The sequence below is a fragment of the Protopterus annectens genome, chromosome 2.part0, assembly GCF_019279795.1.
Source record: "Protopterus annectens isolate FY-2018-M chromosome 2.part0, PAN1.0, whole genome shotgun sequence".
Classification (NCBI taxonomy): domain Eukaryota; kingdom Metazoa; phylum Chordata; order Ceratodontiformes; family Protopteridae; genus Protopterus; species Protopterus annectens.
Genome location: NC_056728.1, coordinates 780,661,588 through 780,688,504, shown reverse-complemented (window position 1 = coordinate 780,688,504; position 26,917 = coordinate 780,661,588). Strand labels below are relative to the sequence as shown.

At 40.3% G+C, this 26,917-nt stretch overlaps 1 protein-coding gene across 1 annotated transcript in view; it reads left to right on the top strand.

Annotated features, from left to right (window-relative positions):
• DENND4C (DENN domain containing 4C) overlaps positions 1 to 26,917 on the top strand; it is a 2,492,302-nt gene that overhangs the window by 1,140,860 nt on the left and 1,324,525 nt on the right. The window contains exon 16 of the mRNA XM_044061083.1: positions 11,083 to 11,233. Within this exon, the coding sequence (XP_043917018.1) occupies positions 11,083 to 11,233 (151 nt within the window). The remainder of the gene's footprint in view (positions 1 to 11,082; positions 11,234 to 26,917) is intronic.

Here is a 26,917-nt window from a genome sequence, read left to right as displayed (position 1 = left end):
TCTATCTGCATCTTTGTGTAATGTGCAGAAGTTTAAGAATAAGGCTGAACATAAGGAATTGCATTTGATTTGTCTGTTCTAACAATGGGAATGACCTCTCAGGTTAGACCTACAGATTTTTGTTCATTGTCATACTAGTAGTCCCAATGTGTCCTGCTGTGGTAGTGTCTTTTAAAAACATTGCCTCTAAACACACACTTGGTGGAAAAGTAACCTAGTTAGGTCATCTGAATCCAGTCTAAAGCTGGGGTGTTAATGGAAATGTTGGGGCTTAGTCATGGGACTGGTAGGGAATATTTTTGCAGGTGTCATAGCTGAGGAGAGAATGACATATTGTGATCTTTTGGCAACTTGTTCCTGCTTTCTGATGTTTTCTCAGTATGTTGGAGCTTGCTTTATCACAGGCACTGGACTTAGTTTTTCATGTGACTTGGACCAGAGGAAAAAGGAGCTTTTTGTTTTCTTCATTTTCTTCAAGCTTAATTAGTCACAAATTTATTATTTATTTTTTTTGCATTTGGTTACCAGGAAAAGTCCGACTGGACATGGGTCCTTTTTCAGCGGAGGGCTGGGGAGAAAAGCTCCACAAATAACTTTTACACAAACAATAACAGTTGACAATTTAAGTTCACATTACAGTACCAAATAACATATAAAGAGGATACACCAAGACAATCGAAGCCAACCAAAAATAAACTCCAAATATATTCCACAGGCAAATTTATTAGGTAATAAAAACAGTGAGCGCTTTCACGTCTCCAGGACGCTTCATCAGACTTAATCAATCAACAGCATAAACACTCTTAAATAGTACTAAAAAAAACTCCTATTGGAGAGCCACAACAAGGCTTGATAACAAAACATCAGTTCATTGGTAGCCCAATAAGTATATATAATACTTTATTCCTTGTGAATATTGTGAAGAATATTATATAAAGAACATTGCAAAAACAAAAGAATATCAACTTATGTAAATATATGAACACATAATAAAAATATATAAATATTTAAAATTATTTAAATATTAAAATGTATGTTTAAAAGTAAATATATATATATATAATAAAATGGCACATAAAACATACATCTTATACTAATGTGTAAAGGGTCTGTCTGCTAAGAAAGGTCTCAAAGAGATTTTTTCATTGAAACCATGACCTCTATCTGCTGCTAGCTTAATTATCCATTTTATCTCCTTCTCTATATTATTTCGCATACAACCAAGTCTCACTGTATCATGAAAGTGTTCCAATACTAAAAAACTAAAAGTGTGTGTGCTGTCTCTTTGTAGCACATGATTAGCCAAAGCATTAGTTTCATTCTCTTTATTAATAGCATATATATGTTCCCTAATACATTCCCTTAAAGTTCTAGTAGTCATACCTACATAGAAACATTGACATTTGTTACATTGACCTAAGTAAACCACATTCCTAGTTTTACAGTCTGCATACCTATTAAATTCATATCTTTTACCTGTGTCTGGATGTATAAATTCATTGGAGTTCTTAATGTAACTACATTGATTGCAGGTACGACATGCATGCGTGCCTTTCCTTTGTGAAGCTATACCATCATGTCTATTGTTCCCATAACATAATAGTCTCTTCAAGGACTTAGTGTTCCTATAGCTAAATGCAGGTCTATCTCCTACTATTCTCATAATATTCTCATCAAGTTGTAGAATATTCCAGTGTCTTTTAATAATATTAACTACAGAAAAGTTATTATTATATGGTAATGCTATTCTTCTCTTATTGCTGTTGGCAAAGTTGCATCTAGTCCTAACTGAAGATGTGGTTCTACATATAAATGGTCTATCCTTACCATCACGTTCTATATTTTGTAAACCATTTAATTCTTTCTTGTGATAACCCCTATCTCTAAATTCCTCTTCTATATTGTTTATAGCTTCTGCAAATAATGAATCATTACTAGTGATCCTTGAAAAGCGTGTTGCTTGATTTTTAATAATATTCTTATATATATGTGAAGGGTGCATGCTATCTCTATGGAGTATATTATTTTTTCTACATGACTTGCGAAACACCTCAGTGGTGAGTCCCCCATTTTCTTTACTAAGTAACACATCTAAAGACTCGATTTTTGTTTGAGACGTAGTACTAGTTAATTCTAAGAACGTAGTAGTACCATTAGCATATGCAATAAATTCCTGTATGGTGATGAAATCTCCTCTCCAAATCAAAAAAACGTCATCCACAAATCTCCTGTAACATCTAATGTATTTAGAGTAGATTTCATGTTCTAATATGTAAGTGAATTCCCAATATGCTAGAACTAAATTAGCATGAGTTGGCACAAGACGTGCCCATTGCTACGCCTTTAATTTGAAGGTAGTAACTACCTTGTGATGTGAAAACATTATTGAAGGGGACCAGGTCTAATAGCATGGTAATCATAATAACCTTATTGTTAGACATACCTCTTTGTAATAAAAATAGTCTTAGAAAATCTATGCCTACGTCATTAGGTATACTCGTAAATAGAGCAGTAACATCTAAAGTAACCAAAACATCTGAGTATCTTTTCTCTTCATAAATGTTGTGTTTTGCTAAAGTCTTTAAAAAATGTTGTGTATCACGAAGAATAGATATGGTATCATCTACTATTGGCCTGAGTTGTTTCTCTAAAAAAAAATGGATATGCTCTCCGTTAGCCAACCTCTTCCAGACACAATTGGTGTAAGTGGGGGATTATTTATATCCTTATGTATTTTCAGGAGACCTCTAAATACTGGAACTAGAGGCTTCTCAACCAAAAAATAGTTGTATAAATTCTCATCTATTATATAACACATTAGCATGTCATAGAGATTAGCATGCATCACTTTAATAAGTTTATCTAAATTCATAGAATCAAGTTTGACATAAGTACTTGTATCTGATAGTAGTTCCAAGATTCTATTGTCATAATACAAATTATCTAAAACTACTATGGCGCCTCCTTTATCTGCAGGTCTAATAACTATTTCCGTATTATTTTTTAATGTATCCAAAGCCAATCTTTCTTCCTTTGTTAGGTTAAAAAACTCAGGTTTCATTACATTATTTTCAAACTGTAGTAAAAAATCATTCATACAAGCTTTTAAAAAGCTTTCCAATGTAGGGTGTACAGGAGGTACATAAACAGAAGTTTTTTTTAAAAACAGCATTGTTAACATTGGTATCATCATTTTTAAATTGTAAAGCTAAAGGAACATTTCTAGTCAACTTTCTAATATCAATAATAAGTTCACTAACATCAACATTCTGTGAAGGAATAAACGAAAGACCTCTATTTAGAACAGATTTTTCATGTTCTGTTAAAGTACAACTAGAAACATTAACAATTAAGTCTGCTGAATTGGTTTCAGCAACTTGCGTTGAAACTCTAACTGACCTTCTGAAGTTTTCCGTTTCCTTCCTTTGTATTGGGGGCTCCAGATAGGTTTGTTCTCGGCACAAAATGGTAGAGGAAAATGAAGATTATTAATGTCCTTTCCTGAGTCACAAGAATTAGATCCATCAAATATAGTTGTTGTTTTACGAACCACTCGTTCTTTGGATCCCAAAGTTTCTTTAAATTGATTTTCTGTGAGCGATAGTGACTGTGTGCTTAAAGGCTGTTCAGCGTTTAACGTATTTGTTACTTCAGAGGTAGCTAAGCTGGAAGTAGAGGGATTTATTGGAGATGAACGCACAGCTTGATGATTTCCAGTTGTAGCTCTAGTTACATCATTATATGGTCGAGTGGATTCCCTCTGCCATTGAAATACGTTCCCACTCGAAAAATCAGAGCAGTCGCGTTCAAGTTTCTTCTTTTTTATTAATAGTAACTTGTTTTCCACGGCTGTCATGGTGGTAGTTAGATCTGAACAAAAATTGTTAAGCTGAATATCAGTAAGCGTAGATAATAGTTGTTCTTCAAGCCCTAACGCTTTTGGTCCTCTCCAATAATGTTTTCACATCACAAGGTAGTTACTACCTTCAAATTAAAGGCGTAGCAATGGGCACGTCTTGTGCCAACTCATATGCTAATATAGTTCTAGCATATTGGGAATTCACTTGCATATTAGAACATGAAATCTACTCTAAGTACATTAGATGTTACAGGAGATTTGTGGATGACGTTTTTTTGATTTGGAGAGGAGATTTCATCACCTTACAGGAATTTATTGCATATGCTAATGGTACTACTACGTTCTTAGAATTAACTAGTACTACGTCTCAAACAAAAATCGAGTTTTTAGATGTGTTACTTAGTAAAGAAAATGGGGGACTCACCACTGAGGTGTTTCTCAAGTCATGTAGAAAAAATAATATACTCCATAGAGATAGCATGCACCCTTCACATATATATAAGAATATTATTAAAAATCAAGCAACACGCTTTTCAAGGATCACTAGTAATGATTCATTATTTGCAGAAGCTATAAACAATATAGAAGAGGAATTTATAGATAGGGGTTATCACAAGAAAGATTTAAATGATTTACATAATATAGAACGTGATGGTAAGGATGGACCATTTATATGTAGAACCACATCTTCATTTAGGACTAGATGTAACTTTGCCAACAGCAATAAGAGAAGAATAGCATTACCATATGCTAATAATAACTTTTCTGTAGTTAATATTATTAAAAGACACTGGAATATTCTACAACTTGATGAGAATATTATGAGAATAGTAGGAGATAGACCTGCATTTAGCTATAGGAACACTAAGTCCTTGAAGAGACTATTATGTTATGGGAACAATAGACATGATGGTATAGCTTCACAAAGGAAAGGCACGCATGCATGTCGTACCTGCAATCAATGTAGTTACATTAAGAACTCCAATGAATTTATACATCCAGACACAGGTAAAATATATGAATTTAATAGGTATGCAGACTGTAAAACTAGGAATGTGGTTTACTTAGGTCAATGTAACAAATGTCAATGTTTCTATGTAGGTATGACTACTAGAACTTTAAGGGAACGCATTAGGGAACATATATATGCTATTAATAAAGAGAATGAAACTAATGCTTTGGCTAATCATGTGCTGCAAAGAGACAGCACACACACTTTTAGTTTTTAGTATTGGAACACTTTCATGATACAGTGAGACTTGGTTGTATGCGAAATAATATAGAGAAGAAGGAGATAAAATGGATAATTAAGCTAGCAGCAGATAGAGGTCATGGTCTCAATGAAAAAATCTCTTTGAGAACTTTCTTAGCAGACAGACCCTTTACACGTTAGTATAAGATGCATGTTTTATGTGCCATTTTATTATATATATTTACTTTTAAACATACATTTTAATATTTAAATAATTTTGAATATTTATATGTTTTTATTATGTGTTCATATATTTACATAAGTTGATATTCTTTTGTTTTTGCAATGTTCTTTATATAATATTCTTCACAATATTCACAAGGAATGAAGTATTATATATACTTAATGGGCTACCAATAAACTGATGTTTTGTTATCAAGCCTTGTTGTGGCTCGCCAATAGGAGTTTTTTTTAGTACTATTTAAGAGTGTTTATGCTGTTGATTGATTGTCTGATAAAGCATCCTGAAGACATGAAAGCGCTCACTGTTTTTATTACCTAATAAATTTGCCTTAGGAATATATTTGGAGTTTATTTTTGGTTGGCTTTGATTGTCTTGGTGTATCCTCTTTATATGTTATTTGGTCACTTGGATTTTTTGAGAGGGTACTTTATCCTGTGTTCGTGTTTTTTGCATTTCTTCACATTACAGTACATTTATGACAAATCGGATTAGTGTAATATATGTCAAAAAGTATATAGTAGTTCCAGCAGTTAAAAATCTTGGTTTCAACAGAATGTTGATGTACAGCTGTCATTAGGTACAGCAAGGATAAGATACAGAAATAGTTTCAACAAAAACGTTTTTGTTAAAGTTGATGTTACATTTTACAGCTGTAATTTGGTACAGCAAGGGGAGATGCAGGTAGGTATGATTATAGGAAATGTTAGCAGAGCACTGTGGGATGAAGTTGTGATTGATGAGTGCAGAAAATGAGACAGGGTGACACAAAGGAGGGTTTTAGTGTTACCCTGTGCTGTTGCAGTTAGAGCCAAGTGTTCAGCAGTTGTGACTTTAAGGACTTTTTAAATTTATGTATGGAAGATGTAGTTGTGATGAGAGGGGGAAGTTTGTTCTATTGTTTGGCAGTGGTGTTGGAGTAGTGATGAGCCGGCGGCATTATTATCTTTAGTTATTTTGAGAAGAAATTTGTTATTGGAACAGAGGTTTCTGGTACAGAAGTAAGGAATTATCTGGTCTCATAGTGAAAGGTTTTCTCAGGATGATATAGAATTTTATGTGCCAGGGTAATTTGGTTGTCAAGTAGTAGCTGAGGAAGTTCAAGCCAGTTGAGCTGCTTTAGAGCAAGACATTGGTGTGATCTCTAAGAAATATTAGTAGCAAATTTGGCAGTTAATATAGCAGGCTTCAAGTTTGGATAACTCAGATGTCCTAAGGTTGGTTAGGATAGGGGAGGCATATATAGTAGTGTGGAGATGACATGTGTGCGTGCAATAGTGGCCCCGGCAGCGATTGCTAAGAACTGTTTATTTCTATATAGAGTACCTAGTTTTTTGTGGACTTTCTTTATGGTGAGAGAGATATGGATATCGAATTTCATATTCTGGTCAATTATAACTCCGAGAAGCTTAGTGTAGGTAACAGGAGATATAATAGTTTTGTTATTTGATATGATGTTGAAAGAGAGGTCAGGAATGGTATGTTGTGTGGGTTGGAAGATAAGTTGTGTTTTGTTTGGATTCAGTGTTAGCTAGTGGTCAGTGAGCCAAGATGCAACAGAAAGAAAGGAGGATTGAGTTTGCTGATGTAGTTGTTGGAGGGAAGAGGAAGCACACACTAAGGTAGAGACATCTGCATACTCGACTGTGGAGTTGGGGAGTTGAGGAGTAGAGGTTATTGGTGAATATGGCAAATAGAGATCCATGAATGGAGCCTTGTGGAACCCCTGTTGTTCCTAGGAGCAGGGGAGATAGTTCCTTTTGCCATTTAACTGCCTGCTGTCTTCCTCTTGGGTAACTATGAGACCATGTGATAGTGGTTTGGCTAAGACTGAGTTTTGATGGAGCTTTTATAAGCTTGCTATCAAAGGCCATGGAAAGGTCTAGGAATATGGCTGAAATGTATTTACATAATTTCTGTGCCCATTAACTATGTGAGTGAGTGAATGACATAAGAGCAGTGGTTGTGCTATGGGAAGGCCTGAATCATTGTTGAGTGTTAGTGAGAAGTTTGTGTGTTGAGGTGTTGCATAATTTGTATGTAAATACACCTTTCCATTATTTTTGAAAGGGGAGACAATATGGCTATGGGGCGGTAATTAGTTAGTTCTTTTGAGTTGCCCCCCCCCCTTTATGAAGTGGAATAATATGGGCAATCTTCCAGAGGTCAGGGACTAGCTTTTCGGAGATGGAGCAGTTGATAAAGATGGCTACTGGATTGGGAGTGCAGATGTACTGTCCCTCCTGCAAAAAACAAGGGTAACAGTGTTTTGTGGGGTTTTGAAGTGTGATTACTTGGGTTTCTGATTTTTCTGTGTTTATGTATTTTGATTACTGCGTTTTATAGCTCATATGAAGAAAGAGTTTTATTATATCTCTGCTGAGAGAGTAGGAGAAACTAAATTCTGTTGTACTTGATGAATATTTGAAGAAAATTTGAATAGCTAGGTTGGGGTGCCAGCTCTTTTGGTGTAAACATATAAACCTGTTACTATATTCCAGATAATTCTGGGTTGATCAATGGTCCAGGTGCTGGAGGAACTGCTTAGAAAGAAAGAGGAATGATGAGGATAGTGCCTGCTCACCCCTGTTGGGGGAGGTAAGGTGGAATGTCTGTAGTGCTCTTTTCATGGTGGGACTGCCTATTGGAGAACCATGGTGCCAATGGAGTGCTTGCTTCAAGAAAGGTAGGAGGGCTTTTTGGGATGCTGTGTCACTTGAGACAGTGCATGTTCTATCTTATTAAGGTCTATTTCATGTCAAAACCTGTTGCATGCTACTGGACATGAGCAGTGGGGTGTACGGCTTGAGTGTAAAATTGACTGTAGTGCATCCACCACCCGACCTTCTCCCCTAGAATGAACAAGTGGTCTGTACAGCTTTTGCGTCCTGTGGGAATGAACAGGCCTGAAAAACTCCGTAGTTGCTGTATATAGGTACATAAACTAAAGAAATGTATGCTGGAGTGAAAAGGGTTACACAATGTTTGGCAGATGGAAAAATGATCCAAGCGTTGGCTACTTTAATTTAGTAAAATGAAGTGAAAAATAATGCACCTGGGAAACACAGCCAAAAGGGCAGTCTCCATAAGTTAGTGATGGAGAACAGCAGATGAGTTTACTGTAGAATTGTCATGTACATCCATACTGGAGTTGGGAAGTTAGCACTATTGAGTGTGAAAAGGGAGGCATAAACTTTTAAGTGCATTTGCTTAAATGTGTATATGGCGAGGCATCTCATGATCACTTGCCTAGTATTCCTATAAAGTAAGGGACTTAAAGATAATCATAATCAACAGGCTTTACGACAAAGAGAAGAAACTGTTGTCCAGGGGCAAAAAGGAACAAATTTCAAATTGGAGAAACTCCCTCCTCAGCAAGCAAATTAGATCACTAGTGAAAATCTCCAAAGCCAATTATGAATTGAAACTAGCCTCCGAAACAAAGGGAAACCACAAAGCCTTCTTCATTTACATCAGGAACTTCCATGGCAAAGCCCAGGTTTGTTCTGAATTAGTACTTAACGGTACCACTTACACTGATCCTGTTGACTTAGCCAGCCTGCTAAGAGATTGGTTCAGTGCAAACCCCCCCCCCCTCCGGCCCATTCGACATCCCCAATACTTGTCCTGCATCTCAAATCTCCGTAGATCATGCTAAAGGCCCTATCCAAGGAAAAGAACACCACTTCCATGGTAACCTGATAGTATCCCAAGTACAGGCTTCATTCCAGTAGAGTGGAGAACTGCCATTATCATCCCCTTGCATAAAGGTGGTGCCACTACTGACCCTAGAAACTATTGCCCCATTAGCCTGACAAGTCTGATCTGTAAAGCCATGAAGCTTATTATTATGGATCCCATAAACAAGGACATAGGCATTCTCCATGCACTTGACCCCACCCATTTCAGATTCGTCAAGGGCAGATCTTGCCTATTGAACCTGGTTGACTTCTTTGAGATGGTCACAAAGGCCCTGGATGAGGGAAAGTCAGTACATACAGCTTACCTTGAATTAGCCAAGGTCTTTGACACGATCCCCCACTCTGGCATCATCAAAAGGTTAACACAACTTGACGTAAGTCCATGTCTCATCAGATGGGCAGCCAACTAGCTCACCGGTAGGACCCCCAAGGTCAAAATAGGCACCTCCACCTCCGATAGCAGACCTGTCAGTAGTGTTATTCCCCAGGGATCTGTCCTGGGATCCCTACTGTTTGGCATCTACTTCTCAGAGGTCCAGACAAAGACAAAAGGCCTGTGACTGACCAAGTTTGTAGATGCCTGTAAGCTGGGTGCTGTTATTGACTCCCCAAATGATGTTAACATACTGCAAGAGGGTCTTACAGCAACAAATGACTGGTGCTAAAGTCATGGCCTAAAGTTAAACACACAAAAAATATATTATCATACCATTCGGCAAAAACACTGCCCCTCCTAATTTACCACATCAACGGCAACCCCCTAAGCACACAACATGTGGTGAGAGACCTGGGTACTCGGGTTTACAACCATCTGACATTCGACCATCATGTAGCAACAGTGGTCTCATAAGTAAAGGGATTGCATCCAGAAAAAAGGAGATTACTACCTCTTTGTATTCCTCCCTCATTAGGCCAATAATTGCGTGTAAACTCCCTGTTTGGTATGTACCTCTCCAAAAACGTGCACCAACTGGAAAAGCCACAGAAATACCTCACAAATAGAATCCATGGCCTCCAACATCTGTCCTGTGTGGAATGGCTCAGATCACTGTCGCTCTACTCGGTGTCATATGAATTGTTCAGAGGTGATCTGTGTCTCACCTACAAGGCAGTATTGGACCCTGACTTACTAGGGATGCTCTCATGCATTACTCACTCAAAAGGCCTAAATCTAATATGTGACATCAACAAAACCTGATGGAGAGACAGGTTTTTCTCTGAGGCTGCTGTGTCTCTGGAATAGACTTCCCATACATGTCAGACAGATTACCTTGCTGACCCTCATCGAGCACAGCCTTGATGAGTGGATAGGAAACCACAAATTTGTCCCAGGGGTTCCACCTGTGCCCCTCACTGACAGGGGCAATGGGTGCTGACTGAGGTTTCTTTTATGGGAATAAACTCTTGGCTAGGCTTGTAAGGGCCCCAGAGCCATTAGCCTAGTAACCTCCTATGAACATATTACACTGATGCCATGCATGTTGAAAAAGTGGTGAGATTTCTGAGAAGGTTTGTGATTACAGAGAGAGGGATGCTTCCAGAAGAAATTAGGAGGATGTTAACCCTTCACAAACACCGACTGTGAAATGTTTTACTCTGTGCCATTTTGGAGATGCTGCATACAGTAGAGGAAATCTTGCAAGTAGTTGGAAATATTACAGGTGTTAGACCAATAATGATGACACCAAAGTAGCTTAACCTATCGTAGACAGTTGTAACACAAATGTTCTGGTAGTGAAAACCTTTCTTTAAAACAGATATGCATCAACGGGGCTAGATGCTGAGACAGATTAAAAAGAATGTGGCTCAAGAGCAGTTTGCAATGTCTTGCTTTCATGGTTGAAGAAACAGATTAAAGGTACAGCTTGGGACAGCTTTTGAACTTTGAAGCAAGTACAATAAGAGAGATGTAAAAGGTGTTTCTTTCTGAGGTTGGTTGTTAACTTGAAGCTGGGGCTTTTCCATTAAGTAGTGATATGGGTAGAATAAAGTGTACAAGGTCATCTTTTTATTCTTGTACTTTCATGTTATTGTTTTAAGATAGTTAGAAAAGAACAACAATCACTCTTTTGTGACTTTGCTTTTGTAGGTTGTTTTTGAGAGCCTTTGGTCTACAAGTAATCGCAGTGGGTTTTATCTATGGACAAAACTGAGAAATGTTTTGCATGGAGCAGCTCTCTTCAGACAGGCACTTAAAAAAGGTGCTGTGAACAGGCATGTTGGAACCAAAGCATCATCAGGTAACAGGGTAAACCATAACACAAAGTAGTATTGCATACAACTGTAAGTGTGATAGATAATGTTTATTTGTAGTGATTGCTGCTACAATCTTTTCCAAAATATTGGTAATTAGACAGCGAGACATTTCTGGACCAGCATCAGTGGGAAACTTGGGTTTAAAGGGGAGTGTAACATGTACTATCTGCAGTTAATTTTTGATGCTGTAAGAGTATGGTTGTTCAGTGTCGTGCTGTTGTCCGGCAAATAACTTAGTTGGCTTCAGACATGGGATTTTTTTAAACACATTTATTCAGTCATCACTTAAGACATATAGGCACTTATAGAAAAGAAAACAAACCATATTAATACTTTTTCATATGTATGTGTATATATATATATATATATATATATATATATATATATATAAAATTACATATTTGTTATACATCTTTAAAACAACTCTGTTTACTCCAGCATTACATAAATTGCTCGAGTTATGCCTTCCCCTAAACCTCACTCCTCCTGAAAATTTTTTTGCACATATTCCCACAAATTCAATTTATTTCTATGTAATTTGCTCCTTTCATATTGTAAAGATGCAATTTCCATTTTTATTTTTTTTACAATATTCAGTACTCCATTTTCTAACAGTTGTCTTTCTGGCACCCAGTAGAATTAAACCTAATGAAGCCTTACTACATATAGGCAGTTATGATCCTGTGTCCCAGCTTCAAATAATCATTCCTTAATTACAGCCATTTGCTCCCCCAATATTTCTAGCAGAGTATTTCGTAGGGGATTTTTAAAATAACTGCCATCTCATTGCACTTCCCCAAAATATGTTCCCAGTTATGTCTGTCTTCCCCGTTACACCTCCAACATTTGCTATTTACCTGAGGAAAAATTCTTTGCTGTGCTTGAGTTATTAAAAAAAACACCAGTGCAAACACTTCCAAGCAATAATCCTAAACCTTCTAGACTTTTCTTTTTTTGCATACTTTAGAGTCATACATATATCCTCCCATTATTCCCTGGTAAATTGCTTTTCCAGTCTTTTTCCAATCTTTTCTAACCTCCTTTGATTGATTCTTATAGTTATGCAGTTTTTCATATCCCCTTGCTAGTTATCCCCTTTTTAACAGCAGCTTCTGTTCTAAATTTGACTAAAAGCTCTACAAGAGCAGATCTTTCATTTAGGACTCACCTTTCCCTTGCTGTTTGCATATACTCTATCATCTGTCCCTGGTAGGGAAGGGAGTCTTTAACCTACAGTCTAAAAAATGTCTGCTTGGCCTCATCCCACTCTATTACATTTCCCTCGCTAGGTATTTGCACCCAATACTTTGGTTTCTTTGCCATTTTTCTGTAGTAAATACCAGCCCTTTGCCTCTTTTCTGAACCCCTACATGTAGTCATCCCTATTAGCACAATCTCCTTTTTCCATACCTTGTTCAGTTAGTTCTTAGAAAACTTTCTGCAGCTTTGACTTTAATATTCTTTATGGTGGTGGTGGTTCTCCTCAAGGATCTGCATCAAAAATTCTGCTCTCTCTTTACTTGAGCTCCCCTTGCGTCATCATCATTCTTTCTCACTTTGTGTTATGTGAGCCTTAACTGAGTAGCTCTGAAATATTCCTTCAAAGCAGGTCATCCTAAACTACCTTCTAATGGAAGGATCAACTTATCCCAGTTAATTCTTGCCCTCTTCCTTTCCTAGATAAATTCCTTCAGTTCTCTGTAGCAGCTGTTATAGCCATAGCTTCGACTCTGGATGATAAAAAAAATATGCCTATCCTGTATATACAACTAAATGAGGCAAACTATTTTAATTGTTTATATTACTTTTCATTTCTATAAAAAAAACAGCTTCCACCTTCTTAGTTTTTATATTGTCTTTGTTTAGTCTTTTCCCACATATCTTTAGCTGACATAACAGAATATGTTGTAGTCTGCACTCCTAAGTGCTTCATCTTATCACTGTATCACCCTAAAAAAAGTCAAATGGCTACCCATAAAACAAAGATCTAGGATTCCTTTTCTAAAAACTTATCCAACGCCACACATTTACTACTCTTGCGACTAGGCGTCTTGAAAAACCTACTCATACAAGTCACAGTAACTCTCATTACCCTATAACTAAGCTCCACATCATTGTACATATTTCTCCTTTCGAATACATACTCTTTGAGAAGCTCTCCTCATCAACATTAAGGAAATCAACTTATACCAAATTCAGAATGCAAATCAAAAAGCACTTCTTCATTCCAGGCAAATGCTCCTTCTTCAACACAGGGTATATTACCTAACCTTTCTCCTTTCAGAGGCTCTTCTCTCAAGACTGACTCAGTTTAGAAACTAATATATATGTTGTACATTATACTGTGATAGATTGTACCTTGCATTGTGCTTGATCACTATAAACATGTACAGTCTTTTTCTGTGTAATTAGTCTGAACTACTCTGTTATTTTTTTTTGTGAAATGTTTTGTATTTCATCCAGGCTGAGCCTGAAATTGGTCAGTATTGATCAGTGCACTAACCCAGTAAACAAATGTAAATAAAATAAATTGAGTCATCATAAATATGGGTACTGCAGAACAAATTTGTGTGTAGGTACATAATTTGTGGCTCTAGCCTTTGGTTTATCTTCATTAATTTTTATATCCTGACAAGACTTGAAACTATCTCAATATGTTACACAACACTGAAATACCTTTTTTCTGGGTTTATGAAGTACAGAATAACATAGTTTAACCTTTCTGGATTACTTATACCAATTATATCCTCAAATTTTGGAGTCCCTTATTTTCTTTGCCAATGGGTCTAAATATAAAGCAAATAAAGGAGCTAAAGGACACCACTGCCTGGTTCCTCTGGTCAAACAACTTACCAGAGGGAACCCTTCCACTTTAATTCTTGCCTCTGATCCATCATGCATCTTCCAAATTAACCCTCTTATTGTATGAGGGAATGCAAGTGCTTCCATTGCTCTAGTCAGTAAATCCCAGCTTACTCTGTAGTACGCTTTCTCTGCATCAGGATCCATCAACAACAGTTGTATTTTCTTACATTCTTCATTGTTCTGTTAATGTCAAGTGTTTGCTTCCTTTCCACAAAGCCACATTGATCCACATTTGTCAATTTTGGCAACACCATTTTCCTTTCTTTTAGCTAGTATAGACCTAAACACTTTATAATTATGGTTTAGAATTGAGAGAGACATATATGAAGTTGGTTCTGATGGGTATTTACCCCCTTTAGGTAATGTAACCTCCAGAGCTTTCTTACAAGATGCTGGTGATTCCCCTCCTTTTAAAATACTGTTAAACAAAATCTTCTATATCATTATCAGTTTCTTCTCTCCTAACTTCCACAGGAATATCATCAGTTCCTGGAGACTTCCCTGGCTATTGAATTTACTTCATCATTTTTATGGCATCTCCTCCTGTCTTACCTATTAGTTGTTGAGCCTCATCTTCTTTAATCTTGTCATAATTGAGTCTTCCATAAATATTTCCATTTGTAGTCTTTCTTGGTTTTCTCCACATTCCTCTGTTATACAAATTTACACAGATTTTTCAAATTATCTTCAAAACCTCTATACAATTTCTGGATTATTTATTTTTATTTATATTTTTCATAGGCTCCCTAAGTCTGACAACAACCATTTCTGTTTTTGTCGCCTAAAGTCATTGTGCTAAATGTTTTGTGCTGTAGCGTTATCAAAAATCATTGCTTAACTGCAATCTTTCTAAACTCCTGCATATTATCCCAATTGTTCTTATTTTCTCCTTCGCACACTGCAATTGCACCTGCTAGTTCTCTGAGACGCCACCTATTTTACAATAGTTTAACCCTTTTCTGCCCCTCTAAATAATTCCTATTACTTCTTAACCATATATGTCTCCATGTTCATTTTATCCCATGCACTATCCATCCCTTTTGAAGAAATGTATTCCTTCTCTATTAATATAGCAATAACCCACGCCTGGGTGTGGGTAATGCTGGATTTACCCACGGTTGGCGTGGTTTGGTCCCGAGGGCGAAGCCCGAGGGACCAAACAAAGCCAACCGTGGGTAAATCCAGCATTACCACACCAGAAGTGGTTATTGTATTATAATGACATTATTTAAGAAAAGAAATAATTACTTTTCTTAAATAATGGCATTGTATAATGCCTCTTTACTGCCCGTCCGCAGCTGTCTGGTATTCTGTGGCAGTTCTGATGTACTGCGTGCCTGCGCAGTACAGCAGAACTGTGGGCAAAAGCAACGGAGAACGCAAGATCTCCGTTGCTTTTTTTTTACTGTCTCGCTATGTTAAATGGGTTTAAAATAGCGAGACAGCTTTAAAATAAGCAACGGATATCTCCGTTGCTTATTTAAAGCTGTCTCGCTATGTTAAACCCATTTAATATAGCGAGCCAGCTTTAAAAAAAAGCAACGGAGATCGCAAGATCTCCGTTGCTTTTTACACACTGTGTCGCTATGTTAAAGGAGTTTAACATAGCAAGACAGCTTTAAAAAAAGCAACGGAGATCTCCGTTGCTTTTTTTAAACCTGTGTCGCTATGTTAAACTCTTTTAACATAGCGAGACAGTGTTTTATACTAACGGAAAAAGTCCAGGCAACCGGACCTTTTTCCGTTAATATATTGAGGGATTTACAACGGGCACGCTGGTTGGGCTGGCCAATCAGCGTGCACGTTTTAGGGGAGGAATTGTATAATACTCAATTTCCACTACCCCATTCATTGAATTTCTCTCAAAGTGTCTCCTGCTGCATTGGTATTTGCAATCTGCATATCTTAATATAAATCAATAATGTCTTTGTTTTGCCTGTATTTGTAAGGCTGTTTACATCCCAAGATAATTTGGATAGCGTAGCTATTATGTTAAAAAGCTGCTGTTTCCACCTGTTGTATATGTGCATTTCCAACATTTGTATTAGATGCACAGTTTTGGCAGCCTGATGTTTTACACACTTCTTTCTTTTCTTCTCCGTTTTAAATATGCTTCACATTTTCAGGATTTCTTCCTTTAAATGAAAATCCGTAAAAGAAAAAAGCTAAATGAATTTTGAGAACATCCCCATCCCCTATTAAGTTATAACAAAAGCACACAACTATACTTTTTCAATAAATGAAATTTAACTCTCCATATAGGAGCAGTTGCCCCAAATCAACAGCTGTATGTTAGACATTACCTATTCTAAAATTAATGTTACCCATGCTGAAGTGCATGTTACATCATGTGTTCTCACTTAAACTGATTGCTGTCTTTTAGCCCTAAGTGAAAGTGCACTGGCTACCTTTAAATAAAACCAAATTGTGCACTGTTCTATTACATACATTAATAAATTATGGCTGCTGTGGAGGATACTATCTCATACATTTCCCTAAATTTCAGACTTACTTTTTTACTGAACTGTTTGCCATTGGACCTTTAAATGTTGGATTTCCCATCATAGCAAATAATGTTCAGAAGTCGCAAGTTTAACAACTTGCACCTGTTGACAGCTTGACTCCATATAAAAGAAGTCATGAAGAAAAAAAATAAACTTTGCATATGCATGACATAATCTGTGTCAATTTCACTCAGAACTCAATGTACACAGTTCCTCTGGCCAGTTTTCAACTGCAGACTTCTTGACTCCCACTGAGAGCATTTGGTAATGGGGGGGGGGGGGCAAGTCTATTTGCAGATGCAAGATACACGGCATTTTTCATGCCTTCCATTATTTGGCCTAATTTGTCAAGCATATTTTTGCTTACAAAAAACACAAAATACTTTTTTTATAGCTTCAGCCAAGAGCATTAATGTAGATGTCTGTCAAATTATCTTAATTATACATGAAATATAACCTTTATAATTTTACACCCCACTCCCACCCCAACAAACTTGCTCCTGTTCAGCTTTTCTTATGTTATTAAAGCTTAAATCTTATATTTCTTAAAACAAAGAAAAAACACTTGTTTATTTAAATATCTTTAACAAATACAACAGTCACTGAACAGACACCCTTATTTAAAATACCCCTTACTGCACCCTATACAGTATTGCTTTACAATATAACATGTAGTTTATGTATCATGACTTGAATTATGCAAATACTATTAAGAACAAACGTTTTTCCTTACTTTTACTTACTTTTCCCTGTTGGTGGTGGTCTAAATATTGTCAAAAAGTGGGGTATGTGCTTTACAGTCTACCCACAATTTTAACAGTCACCAAAATTCATGTCTTTATTAGCCACTTAAAAAGCCATATTTCACAAATGCAATTGATGCTTTATAGTCTTTGATTTATTCACTAATTTCAGTCTTGCTGATCATGTTCATCTCCAATCACCAAACTTTGGATGTTAAGTTGTCTATCTCGCCTTCATTCTTGCTGGATGGGTTCGGAGCCGATCCTCGGCTCCGACTCGGCCACTCTAAAAGCTCGAGAGTTGGTTCCACCGGCTCGAGGCTCCCCTTATATCCCACAATGCTAGGCGGTAATACCTCCAGATCTCGTTTGCCGCTACAGCGATCGAGGTGTGTTGTTTCAACCGGCTTCAGTTTAGTCTATTTAGAATAGTCTAAAAGTTAATTTAAACCCCTTTAAATTAGTTTTTACTCATAATTCCCTTAGTTAAGTGGATTTTTATCCTTTCCTTCCTGTTTATCCACCCTTTTTACCTCAAGAACTTATAAGTTCTTCCCTTAGGCCTTCGGGCCCTTCCATCCCCTCTTAATAGTGGAGTGTATGTGTTTTTTTGTAGGGATTTAAAAAAAAAAAAAAAAAAAAAAAACTAACTAAATTTATTAGTTTTAAACCTTAGTGGATAGTGTAATTGGTGTGTTTGTGCTTGTGTGGTGATTACACATTTTTTCTTGAAAATGTCTAAGGATTCAAAGGTCTCAGGCTTTAAGAAGTGTGACTCGTGCTGTCAGAAAATGTCTCTGACAGACGGTCACACTTCTTGTGTCTACTGCCTGAGACCTTTACACCTGTAGGACTCTTGTGCTGTATGCCATGGCTTCAGCCCTAGAGTCCTGCAGGAAAGAAAAAATAAGCTTATTTTACGAGGCTTATTGAAACCTGAGGGTCCCCCGACTCTTTCTTCGGGCAAACCCTCCAAGCCTTCTAGGTCGTCGGCTCCAGCTTCTGAGTCGACACCTAAGGCTTCGAAGTCTGCTACAACATCGGCTCCGGCTGGAGCCGATGAGACTCGAACTCTTATTTCTTCGGTTCCCTCGGCTCCGGCCGGAGCCGAGGTATTGGAAATCACTGAGTCGGCTCCGATAAGATTATCGGAACCGACAACTAGGAAAAGGTCTAGGTCACCGTCTCTTGGCTCCGTTCATTCGGCTCCAGCATCTCCCTTGCTGTCTGAACGGAGCCATAGATCTCACTCCTCTAGGTCGTCGAGACTTTCGGACCATGACCTTCAGAGGGTAGTGGGTCGACTTCTTAAGTCCGAGGCACTGGCCCAAATGCTTCAGAGCCCGACTCATCAGTCGATGCTTAACCTTATTTCTCAAAATGTTCCTCCTCCGACTCCTTTGAGTTCGGAGCCGGGGCGTTTTGGACCCGAGACTGTGGCAGCGTCGGAGCCGATACAATTGTCTTCGGCTCCGTCGTCTGCTCCGATTTCTTCATTGGAAGAATCTCGGCGCCGGACTTCCCTCGTCGGCTCCGAGGGGGTGAGTGGCATCGGACCCTTGTCCGACCCCGCTCTCCCTCTCGGTGCTTCGGCGCTGGTGAGTTTGGCTCCGACATCGACCTCGGAGCCATCACTGTCGGTGCCGAGGGAGGTTTTCAGCTTTTCGGAGCAGAGACCTCTGGCTCTGCCTGACAGGGGTGCTTTCGAGGTCATGCGGAGTGTGTTGGAACCTGGTTCAACTCCACAGTCGGCTCCGTCCGCCCCTCCCTCCTCGGTGCCTCAGGTAATTTCTACTCACTCCCTCATCCCAGACCGCAGAGAGCCAGCTCCTCAAGAATCCCCTGTGGGGATCTCATCCTCTTCCGAGGCCTCTCCTGAATTGGCAGGAGAGCCTCCTAGGAAGAGAAAGTGCAAGAGGAAGCACATAGACTCACCTGAGTCTGTCACCTCTGACACGGATTTAGAGGATTCTGAAGGTTCCCCCCGTTCCCCCTCTGAAGATGTCTCCTTTGCAGACATCCTGGAGATCTTAAAACAGAGGGGGAATTGGCCAGCCCTCAACCCTTCGGAGGATGAATCTGTGTATCTTGAGGCGTCGGACCCTCGCCCTTCCACCTCCTGGGTGTCCCCCCCCCTTTGACCCCCTTATGCAGGTGGTAGCAAAAAAGGCTTGGACGGCTCCTGACTCTGTGGACCCCACCCCCAGGAGACCTTCAAAGTTTATTACAGCACCAGCAGACAAACAATTTTTGACTAAAGGAGATGTTCTTCATCTCACATTGCTGCAGTCCTGACACTTGGGTAGTCCGCTGTCCCAGTCAGCCCGAATACCAAAGTATAAGGCTGACGTCGGTCAAGGCGCATTAGTCTGACGTCAGGACGTCAGGGTACAAATGCGCATGACCGACGTCATATCCTCAGTCTTTTTTGCCGCATGGTCCGATGCAGAAGCAGCGTTGCAAGTGCCGGTTGGCGTTCTGAGATTTTCCGAAGTCGGAGTTTCAGACCGAATCCAAGTTGGCTAAGTACCCCGTTGGGGAATATTTTGGTTTTTTCTTGCCTCAGTATTTTACCGGATGTCAGAAAAAGTGAATAACTGTATTTCTTGTGGGAAACAGATACCTCATAGGGATTACCATACATTGTGTATATCTTGCTTAGGGCCTGAGCACGACGTTGTTGGCTGTCGCTCTTGTGCTAGATTTAACAAACGCACTATAAAGAGGAGATTAGATTGTGCCAGGTTAGTTTTTGGGAAGCGGTGTAATTATAAAATGCCGTTGGATGCTCCGACGCCCGCTTCGTCAAAAAAGCGCAAGGGCAAAACAGCAAAGCCTAGGCTGGAAGAACCGTCCGTACCGGACGTCGGTTCTTTAGAGGGCTCGGTGGAGCCAGAGGTTCAGGCAGAAGTTTCTTTAGAGTCACAGGGAGAGACTTTATTACTGCAAGATGTAACCTCTCAGGAGGTAGGCCAGGCGGAAGGGGCTTCTCAGGTAGCTGTTCTTCCCTCCCTTCCTAAGGTCGTTAGGCCCTCCCCTGCTGTTTCCAAGGCTTCTCCCAGGGGCAGGCCAAGTTCTGTTTCAGGTGGTACCCCTAGTTCTTCAGGGTCTGTGCCTAAGAAACATATGCTTAGGATGGCAGAAGATTTGATTACAATGATTAGAGGTTCTATGCCCCCTCCTGATAAGAGGCCTAGGGTGGAACCTGAGCTTGGGAGTTTTGAGCAGGATTCGGATGATTCTGAGTCTTCGGCTGAAGACTTGCAGGAGTATTCTCCTTATTCTGATTCTGATGTGGATGATTCTACTCCTTCTGCTTCTCCTCCTGAAGATTTTTCTTTTTCAGAGACTCTTCATTCCATGAGGGAGCATTTTAAATGGGAAGGTCAGGATTTCTCTGATTCCAGGAAAAGGCTTAGGGAATTTCTGTTTTTACCCCAGCATAGGCCTTTAGCTATACCTCCTGTTCTGGATGTGGTGGAAGATGTTTTTGCAGAGGCTTCTCTGAACCCTGATTCTTTGCCCCCTGCTCCAGTTAAACCGGATAGATATTATAGGGTGCCTGAAGCTCATAAGTATCTGTTTAAGAGTCCTAGGGCAGACCCAGAAACTGTTTCTCAGGGGCCTAAAGGGGTTAAGGCTTCAGTTGTTAAAAATCCTGTTCCTCCTGATAAAGAGGCAAGGGCCTTGGATAGATGGGGAAAGAAAGTGTATACTTCTTCCACTTTAGCCATGAGGGCTTTGAATTGCCAATTTCACATGTTGAAATACCAAAATTATCTCCTTTCACAATTAAAGTCTAAGGTAGATGCTCTGGCGGAAGGTATTGAGTGTAAAGAGTTGCAAGATTTAGTTCAGGTTTCTGAACAGGTGGGTAAGCATTCTTTGCAATGTGGTTTTGATGCTGTACAGGCCTCTTCGAGGGTGGCTGCCACTGGTTCGGTTCTTCGCAGGCACGCCTGGCTGAGGGATCAGAATTTAGCTGAGCATGTTAAGACAAGGATTTTAGATGCTCCTTTACAATCTGATGTGTTGTTTGGTTCTCCTGTGGAAGCAGTTCTAAAGAAAATGGAAGACAAGGCTAAGTCTATGCAGACTGTTAAAGATTTTTTGCAGGTTCAGCCTCCGAAGTTTAGTAGAAATTGGCCTACTAAGGGGTGGACATATCCTGCTTATGATTCCCAGTCTAGGGGTAGGTCCAGACGTGGTAGGGGCAGAGCTCAAGGTTCTTTTAGGCCTAGAACAGGGAGTTCACCTGCTCAGTCTTCTGGTGAGGGCAGGGGTCAGTCCTTTCGTAAACAGACCCAATGACTTGCCTTTTCAGCTGCCAGAATCTTCTCGTCTGGCAGCACCTTTGGGAGGAAGGTTGGCACTTTTCAAAGAAAACTGGAGTTTAATTACCCAAGACAGATGGGTATTGGATATCATTCACCACGGTTACAGGTTTTATTTCCATACCTTGCCTCCTTTCAAGGGCATGCCAGACATTCCTCCTCAACAAAGAAAAGAGGCTCACAAGCAAATTTCTCTGTTACTCCAAATAGGGGCCATTCAGCCGGTGCCTGTGCCAGAAAGGGGCCTAGGATTTTATTCACGCCTGTTCCTAGTACCAAAAAAGGGGAACACGTGGAGACCAATTTTGGATTTATCTATCCTCAACACTTATCTGGACATTCCCAAGTTCAAAATGTTGACGTTACAACAGCTTTTACCTCTGCTGGGCAAAGATCACTGGATGGTAACTTTGGATCTCAAGGAAGCTTACCTTCATGTTCCTATCAGGCTAATTTGCAGGAAGTATCTGCGTTTTCGAGCTGGAAATTCTCATTATCAGTTCTCTGCATTGCCCTTTGGCTTATCTACTGCGCCCAGAGTATTCACAAAAGTTCTGGCTCCAGTGATAGCTTTCTTCAGGCTAAAAGGAATACAAATCTACCCTTATTTGGACGACTGCCTGATTCTGGCTCAAGAAAGGGACGTGCTTCTTCAGCATTTGGAATATGTGATAGCAGTGCTAAGATGCCTAGGGTATTCTGTGAACGAAATAAAGTCCAGTCTAGTACCCTCTCAAGACATGTGCTTTCTGGGTGTGAGACTGAATACAGCAACCCAGATGGCCTTTTTAACCCCGGACAAACAAAAGAATCTTTCTCTTTACTTCCATCAGCTATCTCATCAGTCCGGGCTGACTGCAAGGACAGTCCTTCAAGCCTTAGGGTTCATGGCATCTTGTATTCTGGTGCTTCCCAATGCCAAACTGCATATGAGGAAGCTGCAATGGTATCTCAAAAATGTATGGACACAGCACTGCCAGGATTTGGACACTGTCATTCAAATAATACCTTGCATTCAAAAGGAATTTTTGTAGTGGGCTCAGGAATGTCACCTAAACAAGGGACTCTCTGTGACCCGGCCAGAGGCGAGTCAAATTCTTACGACAGATGCCTCAGACACAGCTTGGGGAGCTCATCTGAATGGAAAGTGGATACAAGACAAGTGGCCTGCCAGACTGCAGCATCTACATATCAACATGAAGGAGATGTTAGCAGTCCAGTTTGCATTAATGGCTTTCAAGGATTTACTCCTTCCAGGGCAGGTGTTGATTCTAACAGACAACACAACTGTCATGTGGTACATCAACAAACAAGGGGGAACGCATTCTTATCCTCTATGCAGGCAAGCAATGATTTTGTGGGAGATTGCGCTAAGCTTGCAACTGAATCTTCAAGCAAGGTTTCTGCCGGGAGCACAGAACTCCTTAGCAGATGTGTTAAGCAGGCAAATCATGGATCCCCACGAGTGGAAACTGGATCTTCATGTATTTCAGAAATTGACAGTGTCATGGGGAACTCCAGACATAGATCTGTTCGCTTCTCCACTAAACCACCAGCTGCCAAAGTTTTGCACGAAAAGGTTTCATCACACAGCTTGGAAAGTGGATGCTCTTTCTTTCAGTTGGAAAAATCTTCATGTGTATGCCTTTCCACCTCTGCCTCTCCTCCCAAAGGTACTCCTAAAGGTCAGACAAGACAAGCCAAGGATGATTTTAATAGCTCCAGATTGGCCTCGGCAGCACTGGTACCCATTACTGAGGAGTCTGGTAAGGAAGCCTCCTTGGCCCTTACCCTTGATTCCACATCTATTGTCTCAGGAGGAAGGTCATCTACTCAATGTCAAGCTTCACTCTCTTCATCTAACAGCCTGGCATATCCTGTTTTGAACCATAGCAGGTCTCGGCTTCCTCAACAAGTTTTGAATGTGATTATGGAAGCCAGAAGACCTAGTACAAGGAAGGTGTACGCAGAAAAATGGAAGAGATTTTTGTTTTGGAGTGCAGCAAAGGATTTGGATGTTTCTGAGCCAAATTTGAGTGTGGCTCTTCAATATCTTACTGAGTTATTGGACAAAGGTTTGTCTTTCTCTTCCATTAAGATTCATGCTGCAGCAATTTCAGCTCACTATGATTGTGACCCACCATTGTTTTCTCATCCTTTGTTCAAGCAATTTCTTAGAGGGGCAAAGAATATAAGACCCCCACGTAGAGCTCCTACGCCTGCTTGGGACCTCAATTTTGTGTTGGAGAAACTCACTCTACAACCTTTTGAGCCTGCAGCTACTGCTGAATTGAAATATTTGTCATGGAAGACTGCTTTTTTGTTGGCCATTACCTCTGCAAGAAGGGTGTCTGAATTGCAGGCCCTTATGGCGGTTGAGCCTTTCTTGATTTTTCATAAGGATAGGGTATCTTTACGTACTAATCCTTCCTTTATGCCTAAAGTGGTTTCTAGTGTGGCTTTAAACCAAACTATTCATTTGCCTACTTTTTATGCAAATCCCCAAAATAAGGGGGAAAAGATTTTGCACACTTTAGATGTACACAGGCAATTGCGTTATTATTTAAGCAGGACTAGGGATTTTAGGCAGTCTCAGCAGTTGTTTGTTTCTTTTGCTTTGAGTTCTCAGGGTAAGCCTGTGTCAAAACAAACTATTTCTAAGTGGATTGGGTTTTGCATTACTTTTTGTTACTCCCATCATGGCAAGGAGATTCCAGCTGGGATTAGGCCTCATTCCACTAGGGCTACTGCCACTTCTACAGCATTTCTAAGGGGGGTGGCAACTAAGGATATTTTGGAGGCAGCTACTTGGAGTTCAGTGCATACTTTCTCTAAGCATTATCACCTTCCTCTCTACTCTAAATCTAGGGCTGGTTTTGCCACTGCTATTTTACAGGGCATGTTGGCAGCTCCTGCTTCTTTGTGATTTGCCATCCTCCCTTACCTCTGCTTTGGGATTCTACCCAAGTGTCAGGACTGCAGCAATGTGAGATGAAGAACATAGTACAGTTTTGTACCTACCATAAATGTAGATGTTCGAAGATCCACATTGCTGCAGTCCAATTTACCCTCCCTCCTTCCCCTCTGTGTTTAGGGGTGGTTGTGGGGGTGGGATTGTACCTTTCTTACTTTGTATATTTTGTACATATATTTGGTACAGGGGTGTTTTGGTGTGTTGTTGTTTTTTGGTTTGGCCTTATCTTCTTAGGGTCTTCTGACATCTGGGGCAAGAAAAGACTGAGGATATGACGTCGGTCATGCGCATTTGTACCCTGACGTCCTGACGTCAGACTAATGCGCCTTGACCGACGTCAGCCTTATACTTTGGTATTCGGGCCGACTGGGACAGCGGACTACCCAAGTGTCAGGACTGCAGCAATGTGGATCTTCGAACATCTACATTTATGGTAGGTACAAAACTGTACTTTTCTGTGGATGCTATGGTGGTAGCTGCTGCCACCAAGAAGGAACTAGCTGATCCTTCAGTGCCTGTCCATCCCCCTAACAAGGAATCTAGGTCTATGGACAGGTACGGGAAGCGGATGTTTTCGTCAGCGACCTTTTCAATGCGTTTGCTGAACTACCTCTGTCATTTCACTCGTCTTCAAAGAGACTTGATCAAGGAAGCGAGTGAGATGTTAAAGGATCCAACAGCTGCGGGTTTTCAGGATAAGATGAACGCTCAGCTGGCTACCCTCAATTCGATAGCTAACTCCTCCATGCGCCTTCTTTCATATGCGGCTGATGGAGCGAGCAGAGCCGCAGGTACAGGTGTGGCCTTACGCCGGCATGCCTGGATGCGGCTATGCAATTTTGCGGACCCTTTTAAGACGTCTTTCACTAATTCCCCGTTTGATGGATCGTCCCTTTTTGGTCCTCAAGTGAAAGAAACCCTGACTAGGTGCGAGACGGATGGCAAAACTCTTTCTGCTGTCGGAGTCCGTTTTTCTACTCCTTCTAGGCCTTACCCCAAGGGCCAGAAAAGTGGAAAGATGTGGTTCCGCAAGCAATCTCAAGGGGCTTTGCCTGACGCACAGAGTCGGTTCCCCTCTAGAGGCAGAGGGGGGAACAATAATGGTAGACGCCGCCCTAGAGGCAGGGGGGGTCCGCAGAACCAGGGCAATCGAGAAACCTTTTCTGATGAGCCCTTTCAACATCCCTGAGGTGTTGCCCGACTGTCCACCTTCGGAGGCAGTCGGGGGAAGACTATCACTGTACCCAGAAGCCTGGCGATCTCTAACTCAAGACAAGTGGGTACAGTCCATCATTTCCGAAGGCTATTCCATTCCATTCTTTCGCATTCCAAATCAATCAAAAAAGTCCCTTCCAGATGTTCCACCCGCTCAAAGGGAGCAAGCAGCGTTAGAAATATCAAAGTTGCTTGCAAAAAGAGCCATTCAGCCAGTTCCAGCAGACCAGCTAGGATCCGGAATCTACTCCAAATTCTTTTTGGTTCCAAAGAAAACAGGGGACTGGAGGCCCATTTTGGATCTCAGCATCTTGAACAAGTCTGTCAAGAAAACAAGATTTCGGATGGTCACGTTGCAATCCATCCTACCCCTATTGGGGAAGGAAAACTGGATGTGCTCTATAGACCTCCATGATGCGTACTATCATATAAAAATGAACAGACACTCCAGGAGATTTCTCCGCTTCAGGCTGGGAACCAGTCACTTTCAATTCAGAGCCCTGCCCTTTGGACTCACCACAGCCACCCGGGTGTTTACCAAATGCATGGCAGTGGTCGCCTTTCACCTGAGACGTCAAGGATTCCAGGTGTTTCCATACTTAGACGACTGGCTCCTTACAGCTCCCACCAAGCATCTTCTACTACTTGCCAGAGACTACACTTTTCGCATATTTCGAAAGCTAGGTATATCAATAAATTGCGAAAAGTCTGTTTTGTCGCCTTGTCGTGCTATTACCTTCATAGGCGCAAATCTAGACACAGTCAGCGTGTCAGCGAGACTCACAGACCAAAGGATAGCAGACATACACAAACTAGTCTCTCCTTTTCCACAGCAACAAAATCAAAGTCAGATTGGTCCTGAAAGTACTGGGGATAATGGCAGCTGCTATCCCTCTACTTCTATTAGCCAGATTTCACATGAGAATCTTACAATGGATGCTCTTCACACAATGGTCATACCAACAACTTCCGATGTCCCACACCATTGTGATAACGCAAGCATGCAGGAATCATCTTCTTTGGTGGATTTCAT